General features: G+C 55.4%; 2 protein-coding genes across 4 annotated transcripts; both read left to right on the forward strand.

The window, feature by feature from the left end:
• Positions 1-219: 219 nt before the first annotated feature.
• Positions 220-6,857, forward strand: ANAPC16 (anaphase promoting complex subunit 16; the record flags this gene model as incomplete). 3 transcript variants are annotated; one of them, XM_079536050.1, is made up of 4 exons in its annotated part: positions 220-275; positions 1,720-1,877; positions 4,831-4,905; positions 6,742-6,857. In XM_079536050.1, the coding sequence occupies 4 exons, from the start codon at positions 220-222 to the stop codon at positions 6,855-6,857; spliced, it is 405 nt and encodes a 134-aa protein (XP_079392176.1). The 3 variants fall into 3 exon arrangements, with proteins under 3 accessions (XP_079392176.1, XP_079392175.1, XP_079392177.1); XM_079536049.1 differs by lacking the exon at positions 220-275 and adding an exon at positions 1,227-1,297; XM_079536051.1 differs by lacking the exons at positions 220-275; positions 4,831-4,905 and having other exon boundaries at positions 1,736-1,877.
• A 3,553-nt stretch (positions 6,858-10,410) lies between these two features.
• DDIT4 (DNA damage inducible transcript 4) lies at positions 10,411-11,360 on the forward strand (the record flags this gene model as incomplete). The annotated part of the gene is made up of 2 exons (XM_079536149.1): positions 10,411-10,507; positions 10,698-11,360. The coding sequence occupies 2 exons, from the start codon at positions 10,411-10,413 to the stop codon at positions 11,177-11,179; spliced, it is 579 nt and encodes a 192-aa protein (XP_079392275.1). The 3' UTR covers positions 11,180-11,360.
• Positions 11,361-16,650: the final 5,290 nt, after the last annotated feature.

The raw sequence follows: 16,650 nt of genomic DNA on the forward strand, positions 1-16,650 counted from the left end.
GAGCCCGCTCCCGAGGCTCCCGTGCACGCTGCGTGCCGAGCCGCGGCGCTCGCCGCCACATGACTTCCATTCCCCCAGACCTCGCTCCACACACGCAGAACCACCGACCCCCGAACCCGCCCCACGACGGCGCCGTTGCCAAGGTTACCGCCCTCTTCCCCCACCGGAAGTCGGCTGGGGCCGCGCGCAGTGCGCGCCCGCCCGCCCTCCCGGCCCAGCATGCACCGCGAGCGCGATCACGCGCGCCGCCTGCGCCAAGCGGTGCGGGCGCCCAGGTGAGGCCCAGAGCGGGCAGTCGAGCCTCGCAGCGAGAGGCAGGCGGAAAGGGGGCGGACGGTGAGAGGGAGGGCGCTCGACCGGGCGGGAGCGGAGCGTCAGCGGCAAGAGCCGCACTCACCGGGAAGCGGCTCGCTACGGAAGCCGGGGAGGGGCCGCCGTGTGGCGCATGCGCGGCGGTTGGGGGGGCGCCGCCCAGGGAGTGCGCGGCGCAGGCGCACTGGCGCCGCGGAAGCCGCTGCATGCGGGGCAGGAGTGTGGGCAGGGGGCGGGGCGGGGCGGCGCACGCGCGGGCGGGCAGCCCTGTCCCACACACAAAATGGCGGGCGATGAACGCCCCGGGGGGGGTCATTCACCCCTCGGTGGGCTGGGCGCTCCAGCGTCTCACCGCTCTCCCAGTAAAGAATTTCTTCCAAATATCTGGTGTAATAGGGCACTGTATGATTCAAGGACACATAAAAGAGCCTGCCAAAAGGTGCTGAACAGAAACACCTGAAGTGGGGAGGGATGCAGTGTTAAGCGCTGTGCTGGAGCAGCAAGCGCTGTCACTTAGAACAGCCCAGCAGCGGCTGAGGGAGCAGTGGCTCCCTCAGCCCAGCGTTGAGGGAGGTACCTGATAAGTGTTAAACGTCCCATTCCCACCAACGCAGCAACACACAGTCGCTCTAAAAAGACTGAGGAGAAGCCAGGCGAGCAGCGGCCAGCCTTGTGCTGAACAGGCAGATGTTGTTTGTCGCTGCAGGAGGCTAGGGCATGCTGTGAGGGCAGCTGACGCGAGGCGGGCGCTGATGCAAGGCAGGGCGCTGTTGCTGCAGCCGGGGCGCAGTGTGGCTTCGCGCAGGATGTGCGCGGGAACTGGCAGTCCTGCAAGCTTCCAGCTTATATGAGGGAGTGGGGCTTTCTCTGTGTTTGTGCTCCTGGAAATGAGGCCAAAATAAAGAAGTCTTTTTATGGCTCTCGGGAGCGGGAGCAGAGCCAAGCAGCTGACGGCCCGCGGAGCTGGGTCGGCGACCTGCACCAGGTTATTTTTATGTGCTGCAGCAATCCTGCGATGTTCCCAGGCCCCTCGCTACGAGGGTCGGCCCGAGGGCTGCCCGCCGTTCGGGGGTGCTGCCGTGGGATGTGACAGCTGCCTGCGGCTAAGCAGGGTGCGAAGCCGCAGCCGTTCTCAGCGGCCGGCTCTGGAGTCAGCCGTGACGGGCGTGCCTGGCTGCGTGCCCCGCCGCTGCAATGTGCTGGGGAACTCCAGCGGTGCAGCCAGAGCGGATGTGCGCAGGCCGGGGCATGCACCCTGTGGCTGGCTTCCTGCTCCTGTGGGTGTCTGGGACGAGGCTCCCGGTCCTATATGCACCCGTTAGCGCTGACGTCTTGGCCCAGAAGTGGGAAAATTTGCCGCTGAGGTGCCCTTCCTAACTGTGCTCTGCTTCCCTTCCATGGCTGCAGGTTGGGACGGGGTGAAATGGCCGCCTCCTCTTCATCCTCTTCAGCTGGCGGAGTCAGTGGCAGCTCTGTGACAGGATCCGGTTTCAGTGTCTCGGACCTGGCACCGCCCCGAAAGGCCCTCTTCACCTACCCCAAGGGAGCCGGGGAGATGCTGGAAGGTGATTGCACAGGCTGACTTCTGCACCTCCTCCTTCCCCACAAGCATGGGACCCCAGGGCCCGCTCAGACTTGGGCTGGCAGAAGCCAGGGGGAGGAAGGAAGCTCCAGGGCTGGGCCCTGTCGCAGTGCCTTTTCCCATGGCCTGCCTGGTGGCTCCCTGCCTACCATCACTTGTGAGGAAGTGACTTTTCTTGCAGTCACCTCAGTTTTAAGTCCGTGACAGTGCTTCAGACAAGGAAGTGATCCACCTGAAAGGGAACATGACAGCATTAATTGCTCATTGTTAGCTTATCCTTTGAAGTCGGACAGGAATTACTGTAAAGATAGCTGAGGCAGGAGTATTTTTCTTGGCAAAAGAAGTTCTGGGGTTAGATTGGACTGGGCTAGTACAGAAGGCAGCCTGTGTCCCTGCTAGCCAGGAAATGCAAGGCTTGTTTTGGCTCTCAACGTGAGCTGAGGCCTTGCTGCAGAGATCTGCGTGAGCAGCACGAAGGGATGATAAGGACCCTTGACCTAGCTGGAGGCATGCCTCCTGCTGTATGGCACAAATTCAGCAGCAAATAGGGACTAGACCTCTCTCCTGACTTTTGGAGGCTGAGCACAATCCCCCCACGGTGTTCTACAGGGCCATATTAGCTGGCCTTGGCCCTGTGGCTCAGACATGCCTGGGTTTCCCTAGGTATGGACATGACATGGCAGCGCAGGACAGCTGGGAACTGAGCTCTGTGTTGTAATCGCTGTTTTTATTACACATTAGAGTCCGTATGCCAGTCTATTGAGGTAATTATGACTAAAGAGTTGTTCATAGAACTTAATGAGTCCTCAAAACAAATTAAAATAATGAAGCACTTCACGTTAGCAAATAGACAGGCAACTGTTCTTCCTGAGAGCTGCTCAGGCTGAATGGCTGGGCTGGAGGCAAATGGGGAATCCGAGGAGAAGGAAGGCAGTTGTCTCCCACAGAGGTAATGAGAGTGTTTGAGCAGCGCTGGTTATGTTTGAAAATGGCGCAGCATTAACACAGAATTTTGAGAGCTTGCAAGAGAGGATATTGCGATTGTGGTGCAGCTCAATTCTTCCTTCTCACCCAGGACTCAACTTCAGATTAGTTGTCCAGGCCTGTTGCCAGGGCTCCATTTGTCCCCTCAGCCTTAGAGCTGCTGCTCTTCCTCATCTTAACAGTGAGCGGCATGTACTTGATTTTATTTTGGGCTGACCAGTCCATTTTGGGTGACAGCAGCAATTGTACACTCTCCCTGTCACAGGAAACTTTAGCTTCTTCATTCTGAGATAGCAGGTGATAACATTCATACCTTTTTCAGGCAATTGCTAGTGTGGTAGCTGCATACCTGTTTCCTTCTCAAAAATCCCTGCTAACTGACTGATTTTTATTGGCACTGTAACTAATTCGCTTGTTGCTAAATCAGTCCTTTTTGGAAAAGGAAGTGGCATAAGCCACATTAGTCCTTGGCACACAATTAGCTCTGTATACCAGGCTGCTTTACTCCTCAGATGTTGCATGATCAGTTAACTGATTTAGCTTGTAAGATGCACGTTATTTGAAATCCCTTGTGCGGGGTTATGGCCTATGCCCACGGGAAATCATAAAGCATTGTAAGGACACAAGTGTCTGAGCCCCGAGGGAATCAGAGGCTGTCGTAATATTTGCTAGCTTCTGCTTAGCTTAGCTTCTATTTAAAAACAGACTAAAATTACTTGATGGAGGGAATGTAACAGTATTTGTGGATTTGCAGCCTTACTAAGAGCAAAGCCCCTGTGTCAATCTGACAGCGCTCTGGAATTCATTCAACTGACTTAGAACCAAAATGCCATGACAGAGTGTGATTCTCCACATGTCTGAGGGAGGTGAGGGCTCAAGTAACGCAGCTCTTTGCAGTTTCCATCAGGTGTGTGCGGCTTGCCGGGTCTGCTGCTGGTCATGAGGACAGGTGCTGGGTTTCAGCAGCCTGCAGAAGGGTCACAGCCTCTTACTGTGAGCCAACACAGGTCCCTTCCAAGCAGCTGTTTGGAGAAGAGGGGGTTCACCAGCTTGATGGAAATCCATCCTGAATGGCCATTCCTGGCCATTCTCCTTTCTCTTCCAAACCCAGTATGGTTTTATTCAAGCAAGAAGGTGTCAGTGCACTTCATGTCTAGGTGGTTAAGCTGCTGGCACATACAGCTTCAGTTGCTGGCTTTTTGGTGTTAAACATAAAAACGAAAGGAGAGCTTTGAGTTTTCTCTCACATGTCCTCTCTAGCTGCAAGTGTCATTGCTGCATGCATGCGGCAGCTGCTGGAGCCCATCGGCTGCAGTCGTGGCCTCAAGCCACAGGGCTCCCAAAGTTGGTGCACGAGCAGCATGCCTGTGCTGCTTCACATGAATGGGAGCAGCTGGGCTGTAGCGAGCTCCTTGTGGGGCTGTCCGCCTCTGCCCTTGTGTATCTCGCACAGCTGCATGCCGTCCTCATGCCTGTGAGTGGAGCTCCTTGTGGCAGCAGTTCCAAGGGAGCAGAGCTGCTTCCTGCTCTCTGCTTGGCTGCACAAGACTTAATGGGGCAGCCCCGGCTCCCCCCACCCCCTTCCCTTGCCCCTCACACCCCAGGAAGCTCCCCAGGAAGGAAGCGTGGGCTGGGTGGACCAGACCTGCTGACAGTGCTGTAGCAGTGGCTGCTTCCCAGCCAGCGAGCGATCCGTGCTCAGAAGCGATGGCTCCCAGGTAGCACAGCCACCTGCCTGCCTTCCAGCCCCAGCTGAAACCTTTGGTAGGATTTGACTGCAAGGCCTAGAAACCAAAGCGCTGCGCGCTTACTGCAAGAGAAAGCACTGAAACTAGACAGATGGGCAAACCCACAGCTCAAATATAACAGTATTGGCCACAGTGCTTGGTTAGGGCTGCTCCATCACAGAGCTCTCAGAACAGATGAAACCACCTCCCTTTTTCTATTTACAGATGGCTCGGAAAGATTTCTTTGTGAGTCTGTCTTCAGCTATCAGGTTGCATCTACATTAAAGCAAGTGAAACACGGTAAGCACATTATGTTTTAGCTGTATGCCGATCAGGGAAGATGGGGGCAAAAGCAGCTAAGAGGCTGACATATTCTAGGGTGCCAACCACAAAAAAGCAGAATAGCCTTTTAAGTTTGTGAATTAATGCCAAGTCAGGCTACCAGTGAGTCTTTTTGCAAGCCCTATGCAAAGCAAAGGGAACCCACACAGCCTGGGTGGGAATAGGCCGTGCCTCTTGCAGCTTGTTTTTCCATCACCCTGTGTAGCGCTGCCTTCACTGGAGGTGAGGCCAGGAGAGGAGGCTTGGGGCAGGAAACGCCCACGACCTGATGGTGGCCTGTTACTGACTGCCTCTTTGGCCTCAGGCAAGTCACTTGATGCTGCCTTTGTTTCCCTGCTGAGCCTCACAGCCCTGCCAGGGTCAAGCGAGGTTTCCAGAGGTGTTTGGGAGCGGATGCACTGCTCTGCACAAGAGTGTGGTGTGAGGTGGTGGGGCTGACTGTGCTCTGTCTCTCCCCAAGAGCCTTGCATGAGCTTTTGCTTCCCTCCTGGGATCTGTGCCCGTGGCCCAGGTGATGATAACTGAACGATGGGCTTAACTGCACGGCTTCATTCTCAGGACGCTGGGCAGAGCTCAGCACCAGAGCCCATCCGTTTCTTGAGGGTCACATCCTTTCTGGGCTCCACCTCTCGTCAGCTAGAATGGGCACTTCCATGTGTTGTTTCAGACCGGAGAGGTTTCCTGTCCTCCACCAGTGATGGCTGCCAGGAGGAGGTCTCAGGCTGTGACCCCATGTTTCTCGGTTGCAAAGCAAAGCTGAACTTTGGAGCCATTGTTTCCACAGCCCCAGCTCTCCTGCACCTGTAACTACCAGTGGCTGTAACTACCAGCGGCTGCCATGCAGACTGGCACCCTAATGAGCAGCAGCTTTTGGAACTGGTTTGTGGAGCGCTTGGTTGCCTCCCTGAAGGAAAGGGGAAAGGCTTAAAATAAGATCGAGGTCATCGTTTTGTTTGTTTGTTTGATGGCTCCCAAAATACCAAGTCGCAGGAGGTGGAGTGAGAACAGGCGCCTTTAGAAGCGCCCAACCTCTGCGGCTGCAGTCAGCACAAATTGTGCACATTTTATGCTATGCCTTTTGCTAGCAAGTTGGCTCCTGCCAGGCTGTTTTTTTTTCCAAGACGCTGCCAAGCTATGAAACTTGCAGTGCAGCCAAGAGAAGGGCTATTCTCATCTCTGTACCACTTCAGCTCATTTAATTGAAAATGGAGCCTGCATGCCAAGCGCACAACTGGTTTTAAATAAAGCTGAGCGGAACAAGTTGTCCCAGGGAACCCCGGGGAGGCAACCTGCCTCTCCTCTGAGGCTTTGTCGTTAGCACACTCAGATTGCAGCGCATTTCTGCTAGCGTCATCCAGGTTCTTCTCAAAGGACCATCATTGGCAGGAGGAGTTCCTTGCTCTGTGCAGGCCAGGCTTTCTCTAAACTTCTCTGATCTTTTGTACCATAAATGTTTATGCTAAAGAAAAGAACTCCATGCTGTTTGCGCCTCCTTACACTCATTGTCCTCTCACATTTCCTTGTTACAATTTGTGGCAGGGCAGGGATGGGTAGAAGACAGATTCAGCATTTCCCAAGCAGAAAAGCCTGTCCCTTTTGCTTCCTTGTTTGATCTGGCGAGGTCCTCTCGCCATTTGCACACGCTGTCATGTACAGTGGGTTTGCATTCAAATCAGCTTTTGGTGGGGTCGATTCTGCACTGTGTTCCCCACTGACAGCTGGGAATTTACATCTAATTGCAAGGTTTAATTGCAGTGTCGTTGCAAACCACGGTTACCTTTGAACTTCTTGCAGATCAACAAGTTGCACGGATGGAAAAACTGGCCGGTCTGGTAGAGGAGCTGGAGGCAGATGAGTGGAGGTACAAGCCAATAGAGCAGCTGCTGGGATTCACTCCGTCGTCGGGCTGAGCACGTCTGGATCTCTGCTGCCGGAGAGCAGAAGAAAGGCACTCTCTGGCCCAACTTCAAAACACACCACCATCTATCAGGGTATTTACAGCTGCGTCAGCAGGATTGGGCTGAAAGAAAGAAAGAAAGAAAGAAAGAAAGGGAGATATAAAGCTGAGTGGCAGGGGAAGGAACCCAGTAAGTTGGTCTGCTCTTTCCCTCCTGTGCACTGGCCCAGGTTATCTCCTGCCTGGGAAGCGTGCGTCTCTGCCACTCCAGCCAGGCCTCTGCAGAGCACTTCCAGGCCCTCTCAGAAAGGCTCTGCAGTCCCAGCCCTTCTTCTGGACAATTGACAGGATGAGATGCGTCCTGGGTCAGCTGCAAGGGTGACTCTTTGTCAGCGGTGCTCCTGTATTGCTGAAACTGTTTTCTTTCCAGCACTGTTTCTCTTTTGTCTGCACAGTGCTGGTAGCACATGGCTCTTTAATGCAGAAGCTGTGCCCTGAATACCCTGAAACCCTCTTCCTCCCTATTATGTGTTAAATTGTTCTGTGATAATAAAATAATTCTGTCTTGGAAACCATTTCTTTTTTCACCACTTAGTATGGGAGGGGGTGGGGGGAGGGGTGTGATGAAAGGAACAGTCAGCTGTTGAGGTGGGAACGAGGTTTAATGGAGCTCTGAGGCACCTCAGCTGTTGTAATGGTAAACTGAAGTACAATCAAAAATATCCTCTGAGAGAAAGAAAACAAAGCACGCTTGCTTTATGCTCAGAAGTGAATTGACTTAAATCAGATTTTAATCCTGGTTTAAATCCATGCATTTTAATCATCTTGTTTTTCATTTGTACCTCAGCTCTGTTCTTAAGGAGAACTGGGTTTCTGTTTTCTGGCATAACCATTTCAACATGTTCATTTTCCATCGGAGCCTTAACACTGCGCTCGCCAGCAGGGGGATGGGCTCAGTACTTCGGCATTTGTACAACCTAATAATCCAGCTGCCTAATTTTTCCATCTTCGTTATCTTACTTACCAGATCATTTTTTGTTCTTTTGCTTGTTTTTTTTTTTTTTTTTTATTTTTAAACTCAGCAGCCTCAGTCCAGCCACATCTGGGTTGAAACCGAGATGCCATTGAATCTGTACACATTTCAGCAGTTTTGCCAGCAATCTGTGGTAACCAAAACCAAAGGGGAAAAGTACGCAGTCGTGTTTTGCATTTGTTTCCGTTTACACATGAGTTCTGGTACCGAAGCCAACTCTTCATTACCTGGAGAGAGGGGCTGAGATTGCAGACAGTAGGAGAACTCTCACAGTGCGGGACGTGATGGAGAGCATCGCAGAGCCAGCTCCTGGGATGCCTGTGCAAGCAGAGGCCCTGCCCTCACCACCAGATTTCCTCCTCTTACTTGAGTGCTGCTTGCCCCAGCCACATAAACCCACCGTGGCCAAAGGTGCTGAAAATACTGCTGCCCTCACTACCTGCCAAAGGTGAGCTCCGCCTGACTCTCGCCCACCCTATGTGCTGCAGTCAGCATGGTCAGAAAAAAAAACTTTTGCTTTTATTGCACAAAAAGAAACTTTGCCACCACTGCGGCTATGGGGATGTCAGGGTTCTGCCTGCTGGCACAAGGACAGGTCGCAGCTTTGCAGCGAGTGCCAGAGGGGGGCATTTTGGTGCTGAGGTGCACGGCATTGCCCAGGTCTCACCAATTAGGTGTCCGCTTGGGGCTGAACCTCCTGCTGTCCTTGTTTTTCAGCCAGTCCTCCGTGTTTGTTGGGCTTGCGGCTGGAACAAGCAAACCCAGGGAACAACCCCAACCCCCTGCCGTACATGGTGTGTTTGTATGTGCACAGCACCAAAATAGACGTGTGTGTGAGAGCGATTCGGAGGAAGTGAAAAGTTCATCGTGTACAGTATGACAAATGCAAAAACACATCGGTCCGTCCCTCCTCGCGCTCGGTAAACACTTTATGTAAGGCAGAATTGGAGGGCTTAGCTGCAAAGCCCCTCTCCCTCTGCTCCAAATGCAGGTTTGGGAACGCCCGGTGTGTCCCATTTCTGCTTTGAACATCTGCGGGGCGACTTCGGGGTGATCAAAGCCCGCACTTTCAGCTGCACGCCCACAGCTGGGGGGTCTCGGCAGCCCCCGTGAGCACCGCCAAACGGCTCCGCAATTAGTCTGAGGCTTGGCCGCAGCTGGGAGCGGAGGGGGAAGGGAGCCCCGGAGCTGCGAGCGAAAGTTGAGGCGGGGAGGGGAAAAAAAAAAAAAAAAAAGCCTGAACAAAGAGTCCCGTTCAGGCTGTTCGCTGGTTTTCCTGTGGGTGCTCGCGGCAGAACGCCATGTACCGGCGCGGCCCCGGGCCCTCGATGCTGAGCCAAGGCACGCGCTGGGCCCAAACCCCAAACACTGATGCGAGGCCGCCAGCCGTGGGGCGCGGGCACTCACCGTGCGCGTCCCGGCCGGCCCGGGCTGCACGCCTCGCCCGACGGCACGGCAGCGTGGACGAGCCGCGCTCCCCGCTGCCGCGTTTAATCTCCTCGCCCCCAAGCGGCCCGCCGGTCCTTCTGGCCCCCTCCCCCCCGCGGGATCGCGCTGTGCGAGCCGCGTACGTGGGGATAATGCAGGCCGAACGGCTTTCGGGGAGCGAGCGTGAGGTCGGGCGCAGCTGCCGCGTCCCCCGGGGACGTAGCCCCGCGCGGGGCACAGACGTGACCCTTCTGCGCGCCGCGGACGTGCGCCAAGGCACTCGGCGAGCCCCTGCGAAGCGCCTTCCCCCGGCCCCGGCCCCTCGAAAGCGGCAAAGCGGTGTGATCAAGCGGAGCTAATCCTCGGAGGGAGGGAAGGAGGCGGGGGCGTCCCCGAGGGCGCAGCCGGCCGAGAGCGGCCCGGCCGGAAAGTCCGTGCACGGACAGCCCCGCGCCCCTCGGCAGCTCTGCCGCGTGCTGCTGGCAGCTCAGACCCGGCCGCGCCGCACGGAGCGAAGCGCCTCGCTGAGTCCGAAACCTGTCGTGGGGGCTCTGCGGTCAAGCACGGGGCACGTTATGCCGAGGGGAGAAACACGTTTACGTTCAGCAAAGCCTTGGATGGCCGTGTTTGAATCCCAGCTTATCTTAGCAAGCTGCGATCCCCGTGATCCTCTACCTTCATTTCTGCCCGTTTGCCATTTCCCCCCGCCCTGACCCAAAGCCAGCAGCCCCTCTCTGCTCTCCACCTATTCTGAGCCACGCAGCTGCGCACCGCTCGTACAAGCGCGTCGAGAGCAGCTCCATTGGGAACGAGCTGTGGCACCGTCCCAGCACGTACGTGCGCGATCGGAGGGCGCTACGCAGCGCACCCCCACAGCCCCGAGCGGAGCCGAGAGGAGCCGAGCGGGGCCGAGCGGCGGAGGGGGAGGAGGGGGCGTGCCTGCTCGCTGTCACCGGGCAGGAGAGACGCCGCGGACGTGCCCCGCGCTGCCATTGGCTGGCGCCGCGAGGAGGGGGCGCGGCGGTTCGCGCCGCCTCTATATAAGCGGCCGGGCCGCGGTGCGGCCGGTCAGAGCGAGAGGGCGGCGGGGCGCGGGGTCGGCGCCATGCCTGGGTTGTGGGAGCGGCTGGCGGGCGGCGAGCGGGGCAGCCTGGAGAGCTCCGACTGCGAGTCGTTGGGCAGCGCCTCTGGCTCGGAGGGAGGTGAGCTGGAGGGTGCGCGTTACGGCTCGGAGGGAGGTGAGCGGGGGCCGGAGAGCTGCAAGGGGAGGGAGGGTGAGCCTGCGGGGGGCCGGGCGGCGTCGGGCGAGCGGAGGGCTGTGGGTGCGGCGTTACGGGGCAGTCGAACGGCACCCCGAGCCCCCGCGCTGACCCGTCCCGTCTCGTCCTGCAGAACCCGACCAGACCTCCCTGCCGGACCTGGAGCTGCTGCACGACCCCGAGGACGAGCTGCTGAGCGCCCGGCTGCTGGAGCTGGTGCAGGCCGCGCTGGGCAGCGCTCCGCTGGGCTCCCGACGCCGCTCACGCCTCTTGATGCCGGCCCAGCTCGCCTCCCAGCTGCGGAGCGAGCTGCTGCGCCTGGCCTGCAGCGAGCCGTGCGGGCTGCGGGGAGCCCTCCTCGACCTCTGCGTGGAGCACGGCAAGGCCTGCCACGACGTGGGGCGCATCGCCGCGGACCCTGCCGTAGTGCCGACCTTCCAGCTCATCCTGGTGCTGCGGCTGGACTCCCGCCTCTGGCCCAAGATCCAGGGGCTCCTCGCCTCGGCACCCGCCCTCAGCCCAGCCTTCGGCCAGTCCCTGAAGCTCAGCACGGGTTTCACGGTGATGAAGAAGAAGCTGTACAGCTCCGAGCAGCTGCTGGTCGAGGAGTGCTGATGGGAGAGCGCTGCCAGCCTGGAAAGCGAGGCGGCCCTCGGTGCCTGCCGTGCTGGGGCGGCCCAGGGTGTTGCCGTGGCCCCGCTGATGGCCCCGTGCTCTATGGACCCACAAGGAGGATGGTGGCTGTGGCCGTGCCCCTGGGTTCGGCGGCAGGGTTGCTGCGGGGGCAGGCGGTCTCCTGCTGATCAATTTTTTTTTTTTTTTTTTTTTTTTTTTTTTTTTTGTAACAATGATTGTAATCAATGGGGTTTGTGGGGGAGGGTGTGCGTGTGTGTGTTGTGGGAGTGAGCGACGGCTGAGCTGAGCCTGGATCACAAGAAGCCCCACTGCTGACATCTGGCAGCTGCATTGTGGGTCCTGGTGCGGCAGCGGGGGTCTGAAATCATGTGTGTCTTTGTCACGGGGAGAAGCCTGGTGTGTGAGTGGCACGGGGATGGAGGGCAGGATCCCTCCCTGATATGGCCCGTGTGCTTCATTGATTACAGTTACACTCATACACTTGATGTTCAAGTGCAAGACTTCCTATGCAATTGTGTCATTTTTTTACTTTTCTAATAAAACCTGACTCAGTGATACCCTGCGGTGTTCCTGTCCTCGCTGGGCTTTGGGAAGGGATGATGCAAGCACCTCCTCTGCGGGCAGAAATCCCCCTGCTGCCTTGCATCCTGGAGGGGCCTCGGGATGATGGGAGGTGGCAGGAATTGCAGCACACCTCGGTGTGGGGCACGGGGCTGTGACTCAGGCAGGGCTGACTCAGCCCCTGAGCCGCCCAGGTGCACCATTGCCCACAGCCACCGGGATGCGTCTGGGGCTTTGGCAAGCAGCAGGAAAGTCTGGTGCAGGGGTGAAACAGAGTGTGTGTGTCAACCCACCCAGGCAGTGCCCTCTTCCACGTGTGCTCCTGAGCCTGCCTGCATTTACACCAATGAGTGCAATTACAGCAGCCTGCAATTAGCAGTTAACTCAGAAAAAAGGCTTTCACTAAAGTGTAATTAAGACAGGCACGCTGGGTCAGGCATGAGGTGCGGAGGATAAAACCAGGCTGGAGATAAAAAAAAAAACAGCTGACTTATTTCTATTAGAACGCAAGTTTGTTCTGGCTCAGACTTCTGTGGTGTGTTTCTTTTTACCTCAGAACACTGAGTGATGAAAACTCACCAAGAAAAGTTACTTCTGCCAAAGCCAGCCCCCACCAGAGCACCGGGAGCCACGTTATGCGCACCTTGGTGCAGCCAGAGCTGAGCTGGGCTGGCCAGGCAGCAGCTCACCTGCAGAAAGCCAGGCTGTGCTTCCTATTCCTTATGTGTCCTGTTCGTAATTTGTTGAGGACCAGGGCATTTCCCCAGCACTGATGTTCTGGATCATTCTTTGGTCCATGCACAGGGCATCTCTGTTCTGGGGCCTGGCCAAAAATCACCCCTGTATGTGTCCTAGTGTCACACCAGGCCACGAAACCTGAAAACTGGATCACAATGCTTTGGTGAAGCCACGGTGAGCTGCACAGCTGGCAGCTTGTGGCGCTGGTGGCACGGGGAAGGAAAGGCACGTTGCCCCAGGGAGCAGCACTGAGAGAGAGATGGCGTGCTGACAGCACCATACCCTCATCCCAGCAGCTTTAAATGCTGAGACACATTGTGTCTCACAGCTATATATACACACTTCATGAAGCCTTACAGGCGTGCGGGGGGACCGCTGCCCACTGTGCCCCACTGCGGCCCCAGCTTGGTGTCACTTTCTAATTACAGAGAGCAACTGAGGGCTTTGCAGAGAGCTCCAAAAACACCCCGCAAACAACAGTGAAACGAAACCCCTCTGCACCAGATCCCTGCATCCCACAAATGCCCTGCGGCAGCCCCAGACACACAGCTCAAATCCAGTCCCAGGAGCAGCTCCTATTTATAGTGGGCTGCCCTTTCTGTGACAGAACCCGGGCTGGATGCACATCAAGGTCCCTGGGGGGCAGCATGAGGCTTTTGGCAGCTCCCAGAAGGTGCCAGAAGCCTTCATTTAGCCTCCCCACGTGGACGCGGGCTGCTCGGTGCCCCTGAGGACACAGAGGGCTGCAATACCTGGGGCTCTCCTCTGCAGCATCGCTTCTGGGTGTCATTTCAGGGACATCTGAAGCAGGCAGAGTAATTGAGATTATTTATTTTTAGGGCTAAAGAACCGCTGAGCGGGGAAGGAGCTCATGGGCAGCCCCAGTTGCCCTCACCAATAAAGGGAAATGAAAGAAATCCTACTCCTAGGGAGCTCTGTCTGGATCACTGTTGCCCCAGGTGCTGTAGGACCAGGTGCACCAGGGCAGCCCCCATCCTCTGCAGGAGCCCAGACTGGGGGCGCACAGCAGCTGGCAGCCACCTCTGGTTTACAGCAGGTCAGAGTGAGACTACAAATTGGGATATTATTAATTGGTTACACAAAATTGGCTTCTAGCAATCTATTAGCAGCCATTAGCAATAATCCCATCTTAAATAGCATCAGTTTGTACCTCCAGGTGGACCCGGGGCGCTGCTGAATGGTTCTTCCCATGTGCCCCAGGGCAAGGCTTAGGAGCAGCGCTGGGCCTTACATTTACTTTCCCCAAGACCTTGGGAGCTCAAAAACTCTCACTCCTCCTGCAGGAGCGCAGAGGTAGAAGGTAGTGGTGGGAGGAGAATAAAGCAGTCCCCTCACACTCAGGGAAAAGAGCAGTTAAGAAATGCAGTGCTGGGGAGAAAATTGCTGCCATTTCACACCAGGATCTGCACAACATCACCGCAACTGAAGCCTTTCACATTACAAACGTTTATTTATAGATGTACAATTTTATAATTAATTCTAAATCAAGAAATACAGCTTCCATGGAGACCCGTTAGGCTCTATGCTTTCTGGCTCGTATTATCCATGAATAACTACTTGAGAAATCACAAGGTGGGCAGGCCCTGGGCAAGGAATGCTGTGTTGCGAAATGGCCAGCAACTCTTGCAAATGTCATTGCTCTCTACAGCCTACAGCCCCCACCCCAGAGACTTCTGCCAGCTGCCCTGTGCCGCTACTAAGAGCTATTCCCATGTCACACACTCCACCAAATTCCTTCAGAAGATGGAGATATCATTAAAAAATAATCTCTTAAAATCAAGTTTGAACCGCGGTAGCTGTGGGATAATAAGGCTTACAGTTAACAGGAGGGCTGATACTTTGCAAAACAAATAACTGGCCCAAGACAGAGCACGTGGATGCCTAATGCCGAAGACCTCAATCCGTGTTGCCACTCACTGCCGTCCCAGCCTGGCCACCCTGCACCCCCACCTGAGCAACCCCCCAGCACCCAGGGAGGGTCTCAAAGGAAATGTCTTCAGGCAAAAATTAACTTCAGGGTACCAAAAAAAGATCCAGTTTGTCCCAGTGATGCAACTCCGCTCATTTGCCTTTTGCCTCTTGCACACGCATGGTGGGGATGGCAGCCTGGAGCTGCTCCAAGCCGGGCCCTGCGTGGCTGAGCAGGTGAGCCCCGGCACGCGGCTCCCCAGCAGTGGGGTCTGAGGAGCCCATCAGATGCTGATCTCACCCTGCAGAGCTTCTTTCAACAGAAGCAATGAACGCTCCATTCCCTATAAGCTGCCCTAAGGCCAGGGCCCTACCACAAACCGGAGCGCTGCTGGGTGAGGAATCCCAAGTGCAGGACTGGCAAATTAACAAAGGGATGCAGCTTGCGGACAGCCCTGCTCACAGAATGAATGCTGCACAATGACTACGAGGCAAAATTGAAGCGGACGCTGCAAAAAAAAAAAAAAAAAAAAAAGTTACACACATGACTAAAGCAAGAAGTGATGAGCTAAAAGCATCCAGGATGATCCCTTCTCTGGGCAACACGTGGCTCCAGCACTCAGTTGTTCTTGCCAATGTTGCAAATCCAAACTGCAGATCTGGGCGGTTTCATCAATTGATTTTTTCCCCCCGTGGATTCGGAAATGCTTCTCAGGCAGCCTGGCAGGCAGACATTGAGCTCCCCAGCCATGGATCGCTGCCATCCACAGCAAAGCAAAGCACAACCACCGTGAGGTGACCGCTGCCTTGTGCCACACGCCCTGCGGAGACCTCCTGCTTCTCTGTTCACAAAACCGGGCGCAAAGCAAAATAATTTAATCATCCAACCCCTGCATAGTTTAAAAGTACAACGTATATACAGCTATAAATTAATTCTAAATAGATTATATTTTCTTTTTTCTTCTCTTTAAAAGTTTTCTTTATCAGAGAATTGTCCGATTTCTCTCTCCAGTGCAGCTCCTTTCGCCACCCAGGCTGTTGCACGGCGGTGCTGCTGGAAGGGAACGAGGACGACGGCCTCTAGTCCTGTCCTAACTGCCGCCTGGGACATCCACCGGCAGAGACGGGCAGAGAGAAGAAAGAGGGCAGTTGTGCGTTGCTAATCTCAATTCCATTTTAATATAAGATTTCATTCTTTAAATATAAAGTCTGTCACCTCGGCTCAGTGCACTTCATCAAAAGTCTTCAGGTATGTCAAGGGTCTGGGAACGAGAGTGGTAGCGGTGTCAGTCCCCAGCACAGTGCCCCCTCTGCGGCCCACCCATCCCTGCGTCGCAGCAGCTGCCTCCTGCCCTGTGCTGCCCCCCACACAGTCCCTCTGCTCCAGCACCGTGGGCATGCAGGCACTGCCTCTTTCCTGGTTCTTAACACCAGCCTGCCCTGACATGAGAGGTGCAAAGGAAAACAAGAGTGGGTGTACCGAGTAAACCGAAGCCAGAGTACACCAGAAAAGGCCAAGCACAACCCAGAGGATTTGCCTTAAGATGTGCTCCATTAGCCAAGGAAAATAGAGAAAAACTCTACTGCTAAACCTCCTTACTGGCATCAGAAATTCCAACAGTTAGGTGTCCAGCATCAAGCCTCAGTGGTGCCCCTGCAACTAAAACTTGGTGCAAACTTTCACTTATTTCCTACAGAAATCCAACTTTCAAGAAATGATGTGGTTAGACAAGGCCTGTATGGGCCTCCAGCTGATAATTAAGCAGAAAAAGAACTCTAAACTCTGTGCCAAAGCTTTCATTATTTTATCAGCTCTCCCATGACCCAGCACACCCGCTCTCTTCTGTGCTGTGTGGGCTGCCTGGACTCCAGCTCTCCTACCCACTGCCCTCCGGGCTCCCACTCCGCTGCTTTTACTTTATTTTCCAGTTTAACACGCCGAGCTGCTCCTAGCCCCTGCTGTGAGCTCTGACCCTTTGCTCTGTTCTCCTGGAGCATCACGGCAAGGCAAGAGGTAGGCAAGGAACACCTGCATTCTAACAGTCACCACAGTGCCAGGGGATAACAACTTTTTCAATAAAACAGACAAGAAAGCAAGAAAAAGGGTTCTTTAAAACGTGGTGGCAGGCTGCCATGGCTGGTCAAGGCTTAGCGAGATAAGGAATAAAACTTCCAACCAGCCAAGGTGCCCGCGGCACTGCATCGAAGGCGCGGTTGACAAG

The sequence above is a fragment of the Tetrao urogallus genome, assembly GCF_951394365.1.
Source record: "Tetrao urogallus genome assembly, chromosome: 5".
NCBI classification, from domain to species: Eukaryota; Metazoa; Chordata; class Aves; order Galliformes; family Phasianidae; genus Tetrao; species Tetrao urogallus.